This window comes from Channa argus, chromosome 16 (genome assembly GCF_033026475.1).
Source record: "Channa argus isolate prfri chromosome 16, Channa argus male v1.0, whole genome shotgun sequence".
In the NCBI taxonomy this organism is placed as follows: domain Eukaryota; kingdom Metazoa; phylum Chordata; class Actinopteri; order Anabantiformes; family Channidae; genus Channa; species Channa argus.
Genome location: NC_090212.1, coordinates 4,888,188 through 4,909,196, shown reverse-complemented (window position 1 = coordinate 4,909,196; position 21,009 = coordinate 4,888,188). Strand labels below are relative to the sequence as shown.

The window sequence follows — 21,009 nt, the reverse complement described above, 5'->3', positions numbered from 1 at the left end:
TGGATGATCGATGTAGAAAGGTCAGAAAACATGAAGTTAACAGACTGACGGGTAGTTGATTTTGGTCTCTTTTATAAAGTTTTGTTAAGAGAAATGAAGAATACATCAGTTTAACTATGGAGCTCTGTAGGATAAGACATCACCATGGATGGAAACTTTTTAAGATGTTTGAGAAAGGCCTGGACTTCTAATCAATCAGAGAAAGTATATATGGGGTTCCTATAAAATTATACATCTATGAGATGCCACAGTATTTTGCACCTTTGGTGGATTGATTTTACCCTCTTTTACACATGCATTTGAATACTGATATTCTCTTGACTTGTCCGAAGAGCGGAGCATGTAAGAACACAGATCTGAGTGACACACTAGCAACATTATCTGAGTTTTCTATCATGTTGCGCCTCCTGTACGTGATGACCCCACACTAAAATCAAGCGGAGTTACTAAAATGAGGAAGCTTCTGACTCAGACGATCTCTCGCTGTGTGTTACATGAGCGAAACACAACTCTGAATAACGTCAGGTGAAATAAGCCATAAACAGAGTAACAGAGTCCATTTGTAAAACAGGCTTTAGATTCTCATGCCACGACTACCTTGATTCCCAAAATCTGTATATTGTAGCTTTAAAAGGTGTAAAGTATATCTTAATAAAGGGAGATTTGGCTTAGTTGAAGTGCTCTTTCAATGCAGCACCGGATGTCTTTGGCCAAGGTTCAACTAGCTACATATGTGAAAGCAGCTCTGCATGTGTGTGCGTGTATAGGTGAAATAGAGAGTTTGATAGACATTAGTAGGTTATAGGCCTTGGGGTGTGAGTGTGTGTGTATTTGAGGTTTTACATGTACAAGTGTGTGAAAAAGCAAATTGTGCATCCTCCATCTGCTCCTGGGCGATTGTGATTGTGGGAAACAATGTTGGACAGATAAAAAGCTACTACACAAACTGCCAGCTTGGGTGTTTATGTGTTTGTGTGCATGAATGTTCAAATGCATATAACCTATCCATTTGCACTTGTGCGTTTTGTTGCATATGTGTATAAATGTTTCTGTCAGGATTAGAGCTATTGTTTGTGTGTGTGGGACATCCCCTCTAGTAGTTGATTGGCAGAGATAGCTGCACTGAGGCTGGGGTCAGCATATGGCTCAGTGTGATAGCGATGCTGAGTTTGTGTGTGTGTGTGTTTTCTGTGCATGTGTGTGTCACTGCCTTTCCGTCTCTTTCACACTCTGTTCCCAGTGAAATGACAGCAGCTCTGGGCATGTAGCGCTATTATCCCCCATATCCACACAAACACACACACGGACGCACGTACATACACTAGAAGCAGCCAAACGCCTAGTGGCCTGCCTGGCTTCTTCTCGCCAGCTCCTACAATAGAGCCTATTGTCCCAATAAGGCTACAATCTGCTCTCTGTGTGTGTTTAACAAGGAGTGTTTCTCACCATGGTAGAAAGGTGAGGGCAAAGCCTTACAAATTGAAGAAATTTTTTATTGCTGATCCTGAATTGGGGTCATGTTATCTTTAACCTTCCCCGAGGTTGACTGTACCCATCAGACATGGAAGGAGCATCTCCTTTGACAAAAAAGAAAACAACATTGCTGCCTCTCATTAGACTGTATCTTGGTGCATTTGATACATTTTGTAGAATTAAAAAATATGGGTCATTTTAACTACTGCGGATGCAGGTGCATTATGTTCTTTTTGAAAATTTTATATTTAAAACATATTTTCAGTTTTCAGTCAATTAGCACGACCTGTCGAAGGACACTTATCATCTAATGACAGTTGGGGTAAGCTCCAGCCCCCTGCGACCCAGAACAGAATAAGCAGTTAAACATAATGGACGGATAGAATTTAGTATCAATGATGGAAAAAAATTATTAAAATTAATATTTCACTCACCTTTCTGCTTTGTCAAAGGCTGTGGTAGCAAATCAGAGGCACCCATTTAATGCTTTTTGATGCTTAAAATTCAGTTTGCATACAGTTAGGGGTCTGTGCATTAGTGAGGGTTAAGGGTACAGAAATGAGTGATGTGCATAGAGTGGGGGAGGTGATTGTGGTTAATTGTTTCCCATTTGGTAGATAGAGGAAATGAAAAGAAAAGGGTAAAGAGGAGGGGTTGTGGCTAATCTCCTCTACTTTGTCCTTGGGGAAGTGTGTGGGTGCGTTTGTGTATGGGTGGGTGAGATCTCAATCTGTTTAACAAGCACATATAATATGAGCACTGTAATATTTGATGCATAATGACATTATACAGATAGTACAGTTAAAAGTAGACCAACATGGTTGTGAAAATCATGGGAAAATGTACAAAATACAAAGTATGAGTGATAGTAGTTTTTTTAAACTGTCCCAGTTCATTTATTTATTTATTTTTGTATTCAAACTATCTATGAAAGCATAGATGCTCTTTTCTTAGAAAAAACATGATTTTACACAAATAAGTACAATAAGGCCTTGGATTCAAAACTAGCAAAGCAAAAACTAGTCAACGATGTTTCTAATAAGCTTTCCAGGTGAGTTGAAGTTTTAAGTTTACATGCACTTATTACTCTTGAAGAATTGAATCTACAACCCGAATTCAAAAAAAAGTTTGGATGATGTGTAAAATGAAATTGAAAACAAAATGCAATGATTTGCAAATCTCATCAACCCATATTTTATTCACAATAGAACATAAACAATATATCACATGTTAAAACTGAGATATTTTACCATTTCATGGAAGATATTTTGAATTTGATGGAGGCAACAGATCTCAAAAAAGCTGGAACAAAGTGATGATGTGGAGCATCCCCTTTTCTTTTAACTGTCTGTAAATGTCTTGGAAGTGAGGAGACCAGTTGCTCCAGTTTTACAAGAGGAATGTTTTCCTATTCTTGTCTGATGCAAGATTCCAGCTGCTCAACAGTCCTGGGTCTTTGTTGCCGGATTTCTCATATTATAATGCGCCAAATGTTCTGTTTTTGTGAAAGGTCTGCCCATCAAATACAAAATGAGCCAATATTTTCAATGAAATGGTAAAATATCTGTTTCAACATCTGATATGTTGTTTATGTTCTATCATAAATAAAATATGGGTTGATGAGATTCGCAAATCATTGCTTTTTTTTTACCAATGTCACTGTCTCTTGAATAGATTCAGATTACGATAAACGTTGAGTATGTGTATAATATGAGGAGTATGAGGAGGCTTTTGCTACATTTAGACCAGGTTAGAAGAATGAGAAGGATAAGAATAGTTATAATAGTTAGACATTTCTCAGTAACATTCATGACGTAGTCCAAGATGTTGGACATGTGTTATGCTGCATTTGCACTCTTGCTGCTACTCGAGTAGCTAATTACCTAACTTGGCTAACTAGTCAATTAGGCTGCTATTATCAGTATTTCTGAATCAGTTCATTCTTCCATCTGGGAGATATTGCAATGGTCAGAAATTCCCAAGATCTTAGACTTAGTTTGTCATGAACTGTTTTCCCAGTTTAAATGACAGGGTAAGAGCAAAGTATTGTAACGCAAAGAAACATCCTACATAAGTTGACAATTACTAAGTTGATAATTTTGGCAAAAGGAATCATCCAAAATCCCTGCAGTGTTGTGCAAAGCTTGCATCCCAGCTGATTAAAATAAAGCTGAATTTGAAAATAAAAGAGCTTTGTCATTCTAAAATATCACATTATAAAAAGAAATAGTTGGACTAATTGAACACAAAGAGGGGATATATATTGAAATGGTGAAATACTGGGTTTGAATGCATTTAGTCAAGGTCCATAAACTAACAATGCCCCAACAAATACACACACACACACACACACACAGTTGTTAAAGAGAAAAACAGACAAATCACTGGTTGGTGATGTGTATTGCTTAAGATATTACTCATGTTCTATTATGTTTTTTGCCTCAAATATTTAAAATATATACGATTCACATAATTACGTGTGTCTCTGTGTGAGTCTTTAAGTATCTGCAAGTGTGTGTGTGTCTTTGTGTGCACACGTATGTGCCTTGTCACAGAGAGCTGTGCAGACACATGAGTTGTAGCCATCAGTGGCTTGATCACACCTTGTTGGAGCAGACCCCCCTCTGACTGGTAAACAAGCTAATCTGCAGTATGTGTGTATATCTGTGCATGTGTGTGTAAATGTGTGAATGCATTTTACGGCAGAGTGTGTGTTATGTATTTTTATGTGACAAGGTGTTTAAGATTCAGGGTTGGATGTAGCGGATAACCAAGCCCACGATGAAGTGCAGCACAGCAAACTGTGTGTCATGAGTTCTAACAGCATCTTAAATTTTGCTTTAAAGAGACAGAAAGAAGAGAGTGGTCTTCACAGGCTAACAGTAGAGATGATAGAGATGATAATGAATGATTATTCAATGTTAGAATTTTCATTGGAAGAACAAAACACATTAACCAACAGGTGATAAGTGCTAAGTAGAGTCAGTGGATTTCCGTTTCTGTGGGATAATAATTGTATTACAGCAGGTGTTTTCGGTGGGATGTAACATGTAACATCTGTACAAAACAGCAGGGAAATCAGAATTATATTTTTCCTGTGATCTCTCATATCCATATGATAGGGATGTATGTGTTTGTGGAGGGTGAATATTGTACAGAGCCTGCAGATAAGAACAGGATCCGTCTCCCTAATCACAGAATTATTATTATGGCTTCAGTGGTGATCACGAGCACTGCGTGTGCATGTGTGTCCATGTTAAATAAAGCTTGTACTAGCACTGGCAGCTTTAGGGCTCCCCAGTGGTGACATCGATGACCATGTGTATGTGTGTGTACACTCTCGCACACGTGTCAAAGGGTGAAATAGTGGGGTGACAAGGGGCCAATTAATGTATCACATCTGGTTTTCTCCTCAGCCTCTGTTCCTACATTGGGTTAATGTGCAGATGAATAGGGGGTAAATACAATTTCGTGTGTGTGTGTGGGGGGGTGCATGTAGACAATAACTAGTGAATTAGACCAACATATCTCTGTTTTCATCTTTGCCGTATGTGGACACACACACACACACACACACACACTGGTAATGAAATCACAAAGCCTCCATATCATTGCTATCACAGAAAGATATAAACCCATTAGCTTGTTCCTTTGGGCGTGGACACACACACTCACACACACACACAGCTTTATCATTACACGCTGTAAAGCTTTTCCAATTGTATTATCCCTCTGATGTCCTTCTCTCTGTTGTCTGTTCCAATGCCCGGGGTGGGGAGGACAGATACGGTGTGTGTGTGTGTGTGAGAGAGAGAGAGAGCGAGAGAGAGAAGCACAGTGAAACACAGTCTGTGCGTTTCTGAAAAGGTATCTTATTGACAAGCTTCACAAAATAAACAGAAGTAGTGTTGTTTTAGCTTTAAAACTGTTTGACATATTCTTACTTTGTTCTCATTGTAAATAAGGGAACACTGTGATACTTTATGCTAATAGCGTTTTTCACCCATGTGAATGCTGGCGTGATTCATTTTCTTATGTTCCCCAATGAAATGATTCATAAAAACATACTGAAAAATGTTTGTGTTAGCAGTAAGTCCTGACTGCACGCACAACTAATGCATAGTGTGAAAAATGTTTAGGTTATGAAAATCAAGTCTTTGTTTTTAATTAAAAAAAAAAGAGCAGGGAAGCTAACACTAGCTTACGAGCTATCTGCGGATATCAGGCTATCATTACTCCATCTTTGCTGTGACTGATTAATAGAGTGGATGTCGGTTTTCTATTTAGTTAAAGCCTCTATTTTTTACTGTATATGCTTAATGATGAAAGTCTTGTAGGTGGTGTGGGATTTTATTTACTATAAATAATAAGACATCACATGAAGCCATTAAGAATACAACACTTCAATATAATTTTTGTTATTTATTACAACCCCTTTTTTTTAAAAAAAAAAAAGTTGGGACAATGTGTAAAATGTAAACAGAATCAGAATGCAATGATTTGCAAATCTCATCAACCCATATTTTATTCGCAATAGAACATAAACCAAATATCAGATGTTGAAACTGAAATATTTCACCATTTCGTGGAAAATAGTAGCTCATTTTGAATTTGAGGGCAACACATCTCTAAAAAGTTGGAACAGAAAGAACAAAAGGCTGGAAAAGTAATTGCTGCAAATAAAAAAACAAATGGAGGCACATTTCACAACTAATTAGGTTATTAGCAACAGGTCAGTAACATGACTGGGTATAAAAGGAGCATTTCAGAGAGGCAGAGCCTCTCGAATGTAAAGATGGACAGAGGTTCAACAATCTGTGACAAACTGCATCTAAAAATTGTGTTACAATTTCAGAAAAAAATTCTTCAACCTTGCAAAGACTTTGAAGATACCACTATCTACAGTATATATAAACATCAAAAGATTTATAGAATCATAAGGAATCAAGGTCAAAACTGGATGCGCATGATCTTTGTGACCTCTGGTGGCACCGCATTAAAAACAAGCATAATTCTCTACTGGACATCACTGCATGGGCTCAGGAACATTTCTAGAAATTACTGTCTTTTAACACAGTTCACTGTTCAATTCACAAATGTAAGTTAAAGTTGTATTGTGCAAAAAAAAAAAAAAAAAAGCCATATGTGAACACAGAAACACCACAGTGTTCTCTGGGCCAAAGCTCATTCAAAATGATCTGAGGCAAGATGGAAACTGTTCTGGAAAGACCCCATCAATGCTGAATAGTACGTAGATTTTTTAGAGCAACTTGTGCTCCCATTCAGATAACGTCTATTTCAGGGAAGTCCTTCCATATTTCAACAAGACAATGCAATTACTGCATCCATTGAAACAACATGGTTTTGCAGGAGAAGAGTCCGGGTGCTGAACTGGCCTGCCTGCAGTCCAGAACTTTCACCAATAGAAAACATTTGGCACATTATAAAACGAAAAATCCAGCAGCAAAGACCCAGGACTGTTGAGCAGCTAGAATTGTGCATCAGACAAGAATGGGACAACATTCCTCTCCTAAACTCCAGCAAGAGACACAATTGCAAACCTTACCCTGTTCCAACTTTTTTGAGATGTGTTGCTGCCATCAAATTCAAAATGAAATGGTAAAATATCTGTTTTATCATCTGGTGTTGTTTATGTTCTATTGCGAATAAAATATGGGTTGATGAGATTTGCAAATCATTGCATTCTGTTTTTTATTTAGGTTTTACACATTGTCCCAACTTTTTTTGAATTTGGGGTTGAATCTGCCTCAAGCTTGAAAAGAAGACCCTTTCAGCCACATTGCTCATTAACAGATGATGCATTTTGAGAGAATTTATGAGCAACTGAAATTCAGATCTCTGTTTTTCATTGATTTGTTGAAATAAAATGCTTTAAAATCAAGGTACTTCATCACTTTTTAGCACAAAAGCAAATCCAATTAGGCCTTAAAGTAGTCAGTGTAAAACATTGTCTACAATTGCGTATTAGTACAACTAGCACATGTGGAAGTAATTATACCTTCACATTAAACAGTTTAGCACCATCTCTGATACAACACATTTTATTATATCGCCCAACCCTGTCTGCAGATTCAAAGTATTTTTTCTTGTAGTATTAGTTCTGTTGTGTTGTTCCCCTGCATCACTGAGACCTGATTTGTTGGTACATGCACTGTGATGGCTTCAACTTGTATGTTTTCTGCAGTCTGATTCTCTTATGTTTAGCCTTGTTGGCTGTACATTACTGCCCAGTTCTTTCATTTTACCAACTGTTATTTAAAATGTCAGACACATCACTTTCTACCTATCAGGACATTTTCTTGCCAAAATAACTAAAATATCTGCAATGTAAAAAACTTCCAAGCAGAGAGTCTGTATTTTTACTGACCAATATCTTTTATCATTTAAGCTGCCAGTCTGGATATTTCCACATACTTTAGCTCACTCACCAGCATATACAATTTAAAGACCATTTCTTTGTTCTAAGATGATTTGGTTACAATCATGTCATTAACCGTTTATTCAAACCACTTAGTGGATGTGTAAAGATGAAGACTTCAAATGTGCTGTCGATGCATTATTTAAGTGATGGTCTTCATTAGATAAATAATGAGAAAAACATAGGGCTAAAGCTATCAACAAAATCAGTGGGGTGAGCAAACTACAAGTATGGGCTTTATTTTCACATTCATTGCGACGTAGCCATTGTGTATTTGCACCATATTCTGTGCAGTTTGTGCCTTAGGATTTTTCTTTCTTCTTCGGTCATGGTAATGTGCCATTTGTTACTTTAAAAGTGATTAGTTTTTGTTTTGTTGTATTTCATGGTGTTGACCTTGTTTACTTAGCATTACTGGCCTTAGCTCTTCTATGGTCATTCTGTTTTTCTTAATGAGCCAGTCTTTTAGACTCATGTGACATTCAGAAGAAAATGGTAATAAGAGGAGTTGTTAACTTGTCAGAAAAGAGATCAAGTCACCCCACTTCAGTCTAATTAATTGTGCATTACTCAGCACCCTATTAGTATTGAAATGTATCCAGAGAGATGACTCACTCATTTGGACATAGTTTCATCTAGGAAAATAAACTTGAGCTTTCTCATTTTCAACCTACATGATATTACATGACACATACATTTTCATCACTTGAGAATACCAATATAAAACCCCTTTCAGACATGCACAGGAATTCTGACATTCTCCTGACTTTGTCAGGAGGGGGGTATATGTGAACGCAAATTAGACGCGTGAGATGCTTCAGACAATTTCGAACCCCCTAGTACGATCTCTATATTAAGTGCGTGAGCTCGTTACTGTGTCCTGAATTGTCCGGAGGATTAGAAGTGAGCGAATGGGGGTGTTGATGATGTTTCTGACTCAACTATGTAGTTGAGTGAACTTTTTTAATTAAATGCACAGCTCTGATGCTTACGTTTTCGGTCATGTTGTGCCTCCTGTGCACGTTTGATTGTGCACTTCTTAGTCATGCCTTCTGTTGCTGTGTTTTACATGTGTGAAATAAAACTCCAAACAATGTCCAAGGCGGATTTCTCTTGACATTGTCCGGAGTTCATATGGGAGGCTGTATATTAGTAGTAATATTAATAATTGATGAAACAGCTTTGAAGTTATTTGGGGATAGGTGGGATACTGAAATAATATGCTGCAGTTTAAAATGTTTACATTTCATTCATTTAAAGGCTTGGATCACAAATTTGTCTGTGATGTATACATGAACAAATTGAAAACCTTTTATTCATATTCTGGTCATATGCGTGTGGTGCCAGCATGACTGAGGTGTAATGTTGGCTCAAGGTTTAGCAGTATTTTTCACATGTGTGAGTAATACTGTGTACAGTTTAGTGAGATTAATAACCATATTGCGTGGCAATGTCCGCATGGACATTTGCAAATGTTCACTTTCTGAAATCAATGCTAACACAATGTTGTTATATGTCTGCTGCTTTATCTTAGGTCTGCTTTGTCTCTGACTGAATTGGTCAGTATTGGATGGTCATTGGATAAACACCGAAAGGTGAAGTTGCAGTCTCTACCTTTCGTTGTCAATATTAATAAATCATGTGAAATTTGCAAGGATGTGCATAAAGCTCTATCAGCACACACCACATCACATACAGCATTGCACTCCGCACGCACGCACATCTCAGCAATGGACCCAGCTCCTAATGCACTAACAAGCTCCTTTTTTCCTCCCATCGCCTCCTCTCCTCCAGCTCCCTCGGTCTCAAGTAATCGCAGGAGTCTAACACCGCCACAATGAACTGCGCTGCGGGAGAGAGGGAGAGAAAAGGGCTGAAATGGAGAGAGAGAGAGAAAGAGTTAGGGAAGGCACGAACACTTCACTCTTTCAGCCACGCACAAGAAAATGAGTTTCTGACTCAACACAAAAGAGCCTTTTTATCCGCCCCCTCTCTCCTCTATCTTTCTCCTGTCTGCCTTTTCTGCTCTGCTTTCTCCTTTCTCTCCCTCACCAGGTTTTTTACCCCTCTTTCTCCCCATATAATTTTCCCTTTCTTTCCCCTTTTCCCTCCAAACGAGAGATATTTTCTGCTAATGACTTAATAAGGAGCCATCTGAAATTCAATTACCGTAGATTTTATAGTGATGACTGTCATTTTGATGGAAGCAGGGATGTGTGAATGCAATGAAAGTCTATTTTCTTTGACCTCTCACTAGTTTCTACTTTTTTAATAAAGCTAATAATAACTATTTGTATAACATGTTTCATGCAGAAACGCGCACAAAATGCTTAGGATAAAATTAGGAAACAAAGGCAGGGAACAGAAACATAGATATAGAATATGTGATAGAGTTGAAAGCTCTGCAACAGCCATTAATTGTCTAATAGTGTTTCTAGAATTTTCCAAAACATTCTATCTCAAATGAATAAAATGTATAGTATTCATAAATTAGTAAAACAACAAAATATATAAAAGACGTGAAAGTGATGTGAAAAATTAAATGCAATAAAAAGAAAGGTTTATAATTTTGAACATGTCAAATGAGCTACAGGCAGAAGCCACAGCACTCTGCTTAATATTAACAGAAGTGGGTAGTATGAGCTTAACGATAATCCAAAGAAATGATAACGTGCTTATTTGAAAGAAAAATGCAATAATAAATAAATAACTGCATTTACTAGTTCAGCACCAAGGTATTAGCTTAGGAAAGCATTTGCTAACAATTTAATGCAGTCACTATGTTGATATGGGTCACTGTTGTTATTACATGGTGTTATGAAGATGTCATAAACCTGCCTTCTCAACACTGCTGCTGGGTCCGGCATCAGTTGTCCTCAACTGTCTTATTTAAATTCGATTGATGTGATCGAAGTGTGAAATTTAGGATCTACTAGTGTCCTCAAAATTTAGTTTTCGTAACATGCACATGTACACTACTTTCTGCTAACCATCCCATAATGCACTTTTGAAGATGTGAAAATTAGTGTGGTACAACTCTTTTGTTATATTTGATACACAATGATTATGATTAACATATTTGTAATTTTTATTTGCGCTGTGTGTGCGTGCGTGTGCTTGTGCATGCGCGCACATGTACATGTAATCTGTGCTTCAGTTCCCTGAGTTAGTTTTGTTGTTCACGTTACAGCTGTGTTACCTCAAATCTGCTCACTTCTATCCAGTGTGACAGGGAGCCAGCATTAACAAAACTAGGACCCTGGAAAAAATGTTATGTCCACCCATTTGCAACTTAGCTAGTACTCCAATTGGCTGGGACCTATCGAAACCTCTCCTATGCAGGTCGTTATAATAAAAAATATCTGAAGTCAAAGATTTGCATGAGTGTGTGTCTGTCTGTCCACTGACGTCGCCTGTTGTCAGGGGGGAGCTGGTATTTGTGACACAGTGACATAAGGCCATAGGCAGAAACCCATGCTGAGAGGAACAAAGAAGGAAGGAGAGAGAAAGCAGTCACAGGGACAGAGTAAAGAGAAGTGAAGTGATGAACCTGTCATTTATCTCAGCGGTGGCACCATGTCTGTGTATTTATTCCTTCTGCTTCTCCTTGATCTTTATTTCACATTTCCTGCCTTTATGGACTTGTTTGTTCCATGAGTGTCCTGTAAACCTATGTCTTGTCATACGTTACAAAATTGGCCTTCTCTGTCTGTGATCTGGATATAAGTTTTTATTTAACATTATTAAACATTATACCAACATGGATTTATATCAACACAATGCTCATAACCGCACATCACTTGCCTTCCCACACACACACACATTCAGCAAAAGAGGAAATGTGATGCAGGGAACTGGGAAGGCAAGTGGCACAATCGCATAGACACTTGGCATGAGACACACTGGTTTGACACTCCATATGTGACCACTGCTCTTCTCTCAGCTCTCTTCAGGAGACAGACACACACCACATCGTGTAGTTACTTAAATATCCTTTTTCCCATCTCACATGCTGTCCTCATCTTGCACCTCTTCTGTGATTCGCTGCAGGAATCTCACCTTTCACCCTCTTTGCTGTTACTGTTCCTCCCCCATCTTTTCATAAGTTTTTTTTTCTCCCTAGGCATCTCACTTTCTTTGCAACTCTAACTTCCTTCCCCATCTCTCCCACCTTCGGTCCCTCTTTCACTAGTTCCTCCATCATTTTGTTGCTTTTGTCATTATCATTCAAGCAAGGGTTTGATAAGTGTTGTAACACTAACTTCTAGGTTTAGTCTACAAAATCCTTGTGAAGTCAAGTATAGTTATTAAATGTGGTTTGTTCGTCGGTTCAAGTATAGTTATTACTAATTACAAAAGTAATTTTTTCAGTGCTTTTTTTCTGCTTTATTCACTTATTCCCCACCATTTTCTATCCTCCTCTTTTCTCCTCTCTCTCTTTATTTGTATTACCAGCGCAGTCCGTCCGTCCTTTGTAAAGGAGCCATATTGTTGTTATTATCATTGTCTCTAACTGGATCAGTTACCATTAGACCTGAATCTTTCTCCTTCTGAGGCCCATAGACCACCTCTCTAACTCAATAGAAAACCCATGGGCACTATTACTGATGGCTGACCCATTCACAATGTGCGCGCGCACACACACACACTGAGGTACAAACACAAAGATTTCATTCTAAGGATTCATTGGCCTAATCCCATCACACACTCAAACACATGCACTTACACATTGTGCCTGTTTACGACAGCCTTATCTAATACACAGACACACACCACCCTCATTGAAAGTCCTCTGTTATTGGAGCTTGCTGAGTAAATGGTAATACTATTGGGAGATGATGAGTCCGAGTCATGTGTGTGTGTGTTACAGGAGACTGTAACTGCTGCATATGGCTGTCATTTTGCTTGGATGTATGACTATGACTAAGGACGAGAGGGTAAATGTCACTCTGTCAATGAGGTTATCTCTAATAGATGGACAGTTTGAAGTCCTGGTTTCCATTTACTCTTCTCTCTGCTGGTTCCCTGTTCCTCTCTCTTTGAATTCATTGCTAAAGGCTTTAATGGTAAATGATAAATGTTTTGGTTTGCCTTTTTTTCTGCCTAAATTATGGGAAACTGTGTATATGGAATTAACTGGCTTGCAAACTTATTTGAAAATGAACTGTTTACTCATTTAACTTCTTTGTATTGTAGCTATATTGTAGCTATATCCTTTTTCAAACTTTTTTCCCTTCACAGTATATTCTTTTGTGCTTGTTTCATCCCTGTTCAGTTGTGTTCCAATATTCAGTTTCAAGTCCTGCTTCATCCCGTTTTAATTTTTCTTTACTCCCTGGATTTTGTTTCATAGCTTTTGTTTTTACCTAGAGACTAAGTCAAGAACACATTAACCTTGCAGCAGTTACAGATACAATTTAATGGCTTACAGGAGACAGAGGAGGTGGATTTAAAAGTAAAGCCATTGCCATTTTTTTAGCATCTTACACTCAAAAGTGAGGTTCAACCAACACAAGATTACTCACATTGTTTTCAGCAATGTTTTCTAAATTAATTATTAATTTGTCCACAATCAACATACAGATACTAAAACCATGTTTTATTGCTTGTCAATTTGCTTGTTTATTTGTGTAATTTACCTCTTATTGTTGTCCGAAAAGTATTAAAAACACACCAGCCAGATACACAACTTTAGAAGATAACATACATTTATTTCCATGTGTGTTGTTTGTATTGTCCAAACTGATGCATATACCCTTAACTCCACCTGAGATTTCACACATAAGCTGCCATAGTTTGAGGAAATGCAGAATTGTTTCCAGCAGAAATCATGGCAGAGCCACGGTATTGGATTGCTGTACACCTTTGACTTATTTTGGAAGCCTTGCACCCAGATTTTAACTGTGTAGTGACAGAAAACAACGCTTCCTGACATTTTGAGCGTGTGTGTGTGTGTCACAGCAGAGTGACAGTGCATGGGAGAGAAAAGAAAAAAGGGCAGGCAAATGAAACTAATCCACAATGGGAACTGTCTGAATTTAAAATCCACAGGCAAAAGGGATTTATTTAGACTCGCACAAGGTACGTTGTGTTAGTTACACTTTTCGTCTGACTTTAGTCAGAATTCCCCTCCTTTCAGTCTTTCACTCAGCTGAGTCTTCCTGACTGCAGCCTTTTGTTACACACATGCGCAGTAGGAGAAAGCCAAAACACAACCTTGGTTATGTGTATACATGGCAAAGAACCAAGCTCTCATCACATTTACATGACAGTTAAGAAATGAGCTTGACAAAGCAGACTGTAACCAGGTTACTTAAGTCCATGTAAACTAGTGTTTCCCACACATGCAAAATGTGCTTGGACAGGGCAGGTTTTTTTTTTTATTTGAATGACGACATCTGTGATAAAGTAACTACAAGACTATTTTCCATCCTTTACAGCAGCTCAGATCATCTGTTTGTAAGCGTAGTTTCACGATTTAAATCATAACAGGACCAATGAAAATGATTTGGTGTGGGTCCTCTCTGCATGTTTGCAGAGAAACTGCCTTCAGCACAACCCTGCTGTCTGTGCCAGTGATTGTCTGTATCACTTGCATATGTGACTAAAAATTAGTGTGTCTTTGTGCAATATAAAATAAATAATTTGTGCTCATCATCTTTGACTTACCCAGGTGCTTTTTATTGGTCCTTGAATAGAGCAATAAGTAAAAGTCAGAGAACTGAAAATATATATTTGCTGTCCATGCTACAGTCTCCTCTCTGTCTGCTCTCTATGAACAAGGGTGGAGCTCAGCGGCTCCCGATGCACACAGCAGAGAGAAGAAAGGCCAGAGGAAGTCAAGATGACTACACTAGTGTATAGATGTTGCTACACTTTGATTTTGTACCTGCATCAGTGCATTAATCTAGTAGAAATCAAATAAAAACATTTAGTTTTACAAGAAAAACTTTCCAAATAACAGTAATATCAGCTCTCCCCATACTGTATGGTAAGCATTCACTTCATTTACTACAAATCTTAAAGCCTGGTAGAGGGTTATTACTGGGGATAGTTACTGATTTTTATATCCTTAATTATTTAAAATTGGTTAATGTTCAGGTTTAGTATATATTTCATGTAAAGTTGACAGTATGTTGAGGTACTAAGTCTGTGTTGTTATATGCAGAAACAAAGTAATACTCTTTTTTTTATCAGGGACATAGCTGAAAGTAAGTCACTTTAGTCCAACAGTCCTACAATAGATCCTTAATCCATGAATACATTTTTCTTTTTGGAAACTGAGAGGTTGATTCAGCTGCTGTATAATTATTGTGGAAGATACTGTTGCTTAACTGTGTCAGGTGTTTGTGGTTTTCTCATTTGGTGGTGGCTGAACGGTGGATGGGGGTGGGGTCAGCTACAGCATTAATTGTTAAAAACCATATTTGAAAAACCAATTAATGCCTCTGCCTTTTTAATGGGTGAAAATGTGTCACCCTTTTGCACTTGTTTCTATCTTCTTGCCAGAGTTGGTTTGTTGGTATTTCCCTTGGTATTTTTTATTTTTTTTGTTTAACCTTGACCTGTGACCTCAGCTACGAGGAGCGAGCTCGATACCTGGAGACCATCGTGCAACACCACCTGGAGCCAACCACTTTTGAGGATTATGCAGCTCGTGTCTACAGTCCCGCTCCCTGCACACACCTGCCTTCTGACACAGGTAAGACCTGACCTCTGTGAAACACCCAGTAACCAGACATGTTCATATAGAAGACTCTGTCTGCTTTATTTCAAAGTGCTGACTCTCCAGCATCATTTTAAGTTCAGAGAAACCATAAACACTGGTGGCTCAGAGACAAAGTCAGAGCATTGTGTCTGATGAGTTCTGTTCTGTGTTCAGCCTTCTTCTTCGTTCAAAGCATCAGAATTGGCTGACATCAATCATGAACAGAGTTATATTTAAATGTATGGCTCTTACATGTATCCTGTTAATTTCATTAGACAGATAAAGATCGTTTTGTTGTATTGTGTCTTGGTAATTGTAATTTAAAATTGTGATATCCTTTGTGACTATCTTATTCACAATAACTTGATTCCATTAATGAACCACAAATTTTTCAATAGAGGTTATACATACACAGCTCCAAGCACACTAGGTATATGTGTTTGTTTAAATGTGTGTGTGATGTATTGATATATATATGGTCCTTATCTCAGTGGAGGTTGTGTCAGAAATAATGTTTTTCAATAATAATTAACCTGCTTTGGGACTGGATAACATCTAGCACAAGCTGATACGAATGTTCATTTAGAGTTGACAACCCTTTGCTAATACATATGTTGTTCAGCCCCAAAAGCCATTTCAGAACACAGGATCAAAAGACTTCATACTCACTCAGAACAATACTTAAGTGTTATATTAGTCTTAATAAGCTTTATCATGTCCAAAGTTCCAAATTTTGTTTTGTTACTGCATAATATTCCTGTGGTCTGAAATAACCCTTGCCTAAATTATTGGCAATCTTTTTCTCTTGCTCTCTCTCTCTCTCTCCCTATATTAACTCACAGGTTGTCATCCCTTAACAGCACAATGATTATTCTTTTCTCTTTTTTTTTTCCATTTGATTTTTTTGCTTGTATTTACAAATTATTTATTCATTTATTTCTTTTTTTTTTAATTATTTGTTTTGCCTTTTTTATTTCATTTAATTTTTTGTGTGTTTTGTTTCTTTTTCTTTATTTATTTATTTTTCCTTTTGTTCCTCCCTCTTTTAGATCGTAATATTTCACTTGCCTATAGTTAAAAGGTAAGCCTGGTCACGTGATTGATATGTCCAGTTCTGATCTGATCTCTTTCTACTTACATTTCAGCCTAACTTATACCGTCCTCTGGTTCCTCTGCCATGTTGTGTTTATTTCTCCATCTCTTCCTCTGTGGTCTCCACAATTTAAATGGGTCTGCATGTGTGTAGATCAGCCTTCTCATACTATTGAAAAGAAAACTTTTTCAGCTCATCTGTAAGTGTAGTTTGGTATGATGCATCATAGTTACTCACATATTCGCTCGGTTTCACCAAACCCCTTTTATCTAGAAAACAACTGTCATGTTAGTGGGTAAACCATGTCCCATATGTCAACAAATTAAAAAATAAGAAAATAAAACTGCAGAATGTATTATCATTAACCAATTTTTGCTTTTGTTAATATTTTTCCTTTTTTACCATAATTTCCATTTATCTTTATCTCTCATTTTTCTGCCCACCTGATAAATCCAAGTCCGATATTCACCCTCCATTTAGCTCTGTTTTGGGTCTCCACCAACTGCTCGAGTAACTAATCAGCACTCTTTGGCTTCTTAATACATCACTATGTTCACCAGCTAGTTGCTACCTTTGTCTGTGTAGTATGTGCTACTGGATAGGGAGTGTACTGTGGATTCTTAAGTGATTTGTCGCAAAGAAACCCTCCTGCTGCAACTGAAAATAATGCTAACAATAGCCAGAAACTGAACCAGAGCAGTAAGGTTGCTGGTCGTAAAACCACTACATTAAAATGAAAATGGTTTAAAACTCCATTCAGCTCAGCAGCACAGTTGCATTTGATGATACTTCCTTTTTTGCATTATCTCAGTGAGCCCTTCTGTTCATGTTACACATGGACGTTTAAGTCAGTGTAAAAATAATTACTGTTGCAGGTCAGTGACCACAACCAACTCTGTACATGTTAAACCAATGTTGGTTGAGGGGAATAGCCAAAAACAATAAGGCTCCAAAGGACTTGTATTTGAATACCAAACTACACTCAGTGGCATGATGAAAGTGAGAAGTCTCTCTTGTAATAACGTGAGCTCTCTCCTCTTTTGTGTGTGTTCACTCACATAATATTTTCCTGTTTGTTCAGTTAACCTGCAATGTTGCACCAAATCTGTTGAAGCTTTATCTCTAACCTTTTGTATGTTCCTCTTCTTGTTTTGATGATGTAGCACTGTAGCAGTGCTCACACTCTCTCACACACACAAAGACACATACCAAAAGGTTAATCGCTAAAGATACCTTAATACTGGTCTACGCGTTTTTTACAATTTCGTTTTTAAAAATATAATGTAAATGTAGTGGGATGAGCAAACGTAAGCATGAATGTTGTATGATTGTGTAAATGTGAGTGTTGTCAATTTTTTTTTTCTTCATTCAGTCTGTTGAATTTACTCAACTGTTCTCTCTTTTTTTGAATGGAATCCTTTTCAACAATTCTTTGTTGTTTTTTTCTGTTTCCCTTTCCTCTCTGACTATCCCTCCTACACTTTCCTGAATTTCTCCTTTTTCCTTTCCTATTTATATATCTTCTCGTTTGTCCTTTTTCACTCTCTGTCCTGTTGCTCCTCTCCTCTCCTCTTCAGGGGAAAATAGTGTTATGTATCTGATGGTTCCTAAACCACTAGACAGCTTGAACCTGCTCAGGGTGAAAGGGAAAGGCATAAAACAGAAGGTTCTTCATGCAGGCTGTGAATGGTACATTTTAGAGGTTAAAAATATCAGGTCCCTTACTTCATTTACGATTATTCTTTAACCGTTGTTAAATGTTGTGGTGCTCATCATGGGAAAAATGTAATGTTTGTAGTAATCAGCTGATGTCAGCACACACAGTGTGTCACTGCTTTGCTCTGTTTAATGTTGGGCACCTGCAGACTACTCAAACTACAGTACGAACAGAATTATATAATAAACTGATAGACTAAATAGAATAAACTGTACTAATTAATGCACATTCAGTTAGTGCAATTGTTCTTTCATCCAGAGGATCGAACTGTCGTCTGTGGACGACTGCCTTACCAACTGAGCATCCATATATATTTTTCATTATTTTAACTTTTTTTAATACACTCCGACCATTTTTTTGGTACTTACGATGATGAGAGAACATCAGCTGAATGTACAGTATTATTATGTTTGTATGTTTTTAGTTTGCATCCCTTTACATTGAAATGGAATAAAAAAGGACACAAATTTAACGCTAAATCTTTCATAATAACAATGCGCATTGAACTAGCACAAATGTTCTGTTATTATCAGATGTGAAACAATTGTCAAGGAGATTGTGTTTAAACAGTTTTGGTTGATTAATAACATTTATATTGGTGAAAAGGTTTCCATCCCCATTGATACATTTTTCAAAGTTTAACATGATTTGTGCTTAATTTATTTAACTTAATTAATTTCTGAATAGGAGCGTGTACTAGCTAAATGTGCATTAAATGTTATGTTAAGAAAAAAAGTATTTGTTTTACTCTTTTTGACATTTTGAAATCAGCAGATGCAAAATTTTGTATTTTTACACATTCATTTTTCCAGTGGTTTTTAAGGAAGTAAAAAGAACCTGAAAAAGACAATTAAAAAAACAAGAAGAGGTTGCATATTACCTGTTTTTCTAGCAATCTGAGTGTGTGTGTGTGTGTCAGTGTCACTGTCACTGTAGGAGTCTTTGCAGTCTGGCTCAGTAGGACATAGACAGGTGTGACATAATTCTCTTGATGTCCATTCAACCCTCTGTCCTTTTTTGCCTCGTCCCCTTTATCCCTCGCTCATCCTTCAATCCATCCTCTTAACTTTTCCCCCTTCACCACCACACCTCCGTTCCCTGCCTCCCCCTGTTCCTTTTCAGGCTCCTGCCTAGAGATTCTTCGGGGAGAAAGTCCAGCTCTTGGGGAGGCCGGGAGCGACTCAGCATCCCCCATGTCACCCCGGACTAGCAAGAGTCGCATGTCAATGAAGCTGCGACGCTCCTCTGGATCAGCCAATAAGACTTGAGCTCCCTAGGTTATGTGGCCCATTCCAAACTGGCATTTCATAACACACAAGCCAATCACACATAACTTAACCCTAGAAAGACGTTTCTCGAGAGGAAAAGTGCTCCTTAACTGTAAAATAAATTAAGCAATTTAATAAATGTTTTCAATATTTAACATGGATTCTAATTTTCAACAGGAATAATGACAGATAATAGAAATGCACTTAACCATTAGGGGTGTCACTAGACTTTGACTCACCCCATCACCTCCAGCATGTGTTTTGCTGCACATTTTTACTCTTAAACACACACAATAGTATTCTGTAATGTATACCATACTGTAACTTTATTTTGAAATCGCTCACAGCTACTGTATTTATCCTCAGCTTTGCGCACAGAAAAACAGTAGTGCAGCAGACCAATACACAGTAGGAAAAGTTGAATAATTGCAGGAAAACAGTGCAGTATTAGTTTATTATAATTTGTGCCATGGTAAAAAGGACTGCAGAAAGCTCAAGCATGCCACTTTATATACTGTTCTATAAACTGCTTATGGAGCAATATTAAATAAGAACAAACTGCAAAACAAAGAGAAACAGAATATCTTCCATCTCTGCATGTTATTCTGTTGAATGTGGGTATAGGGGATCTGTATATTTGTACTATAGACGGGCTGTGTATGTGTGTACAGACAGAAACATGAGTTGTGATGTAAAAATGAAATGAGTGATGGGTTGCATGGAGAAAGCAAGACACGTCTATTTTTGTTGTCAGTGCAACGTAAGGCCTATGAAGTCAGGAGCAGGGGTCTGCTTTTGTTCAGTCCTAATAAATGTAAATAGAAACGCAGTCATTTGCTAACTGAAAAAACAACAACATGCCACTGATGTGGCAATGCTCTCAAGCCACAAATATTTTCAGAATGAAATCCCTCTACTCACAGGACTGAAAGTGACCAGACTCTCTGATTGAGGAACAGTGTTACTGTATGCAGAGTAATAATCAAGGCATTGTGTATTTTGTGTAAGGGGGACAAAAGCGCAAAGACAAACTAATCAAAAAACAAGCACTTGTTACATAAAGTTTTTTTTTTTTTTTTTGCTGATGCTGTAAAATGTGGACAAGCACTGATTTTCATTGCATTTATTTCCCTTCTTTTTTTGTATTGACTGTAAATGGTGTTTTGAACTAAAATGTTGCTGTATTTTTAGTCTCTCTGTCATCTAATGCAATGGAAACACAGCTTTTCTTTCTTTGTACCTCTGTATATCTATATATGTGTGAGTAGATATATAAATATCTATATGAATTGTACAGTGTGAGGAGGATTG

At 37.5% G+C, this 21,009-nt stretch overlaps 1 protein-coding gene across 15 annotated transcripts in view; it reads left to right on the top strand.

Moving 5' to 3' along the window:
- ralgapa1 (Ral GTPase activating protein catalytic subunit alpha 1) overlaps positions 1 to 20,181 on the top strand; it is a 60,400-nt gene extending 40,219 nt beyond the window's left edge. For 9 of the 15 annotated variants that reach the window (XM_067480698.1, XM_067480700.1, XM_067480696.1 and 6 more), the window contains 3 exons: positions 15,490 to 15,614; positions 18,291 to 18,402; positions 19,553 to 20,181. In XM_067480698.1, the coding sequence (XP_067336799.1) occupies positions 15,490 to 15,614; positions 18,291 to 18,402; positions 19,553 to 19,640 (325 nt within the window). In that variant the 3' untranslated portion in view covers positions 19,641 to 20,181. The other 6 variants (XM_067480699.1, XM_067480710.1, XM_067480711.1 and 3 more) reach the window with 4 other exon arrangements.
- The last annotated feature ends 828 nt before the right edge of the window (positions 20,182 to 21,009 follow it).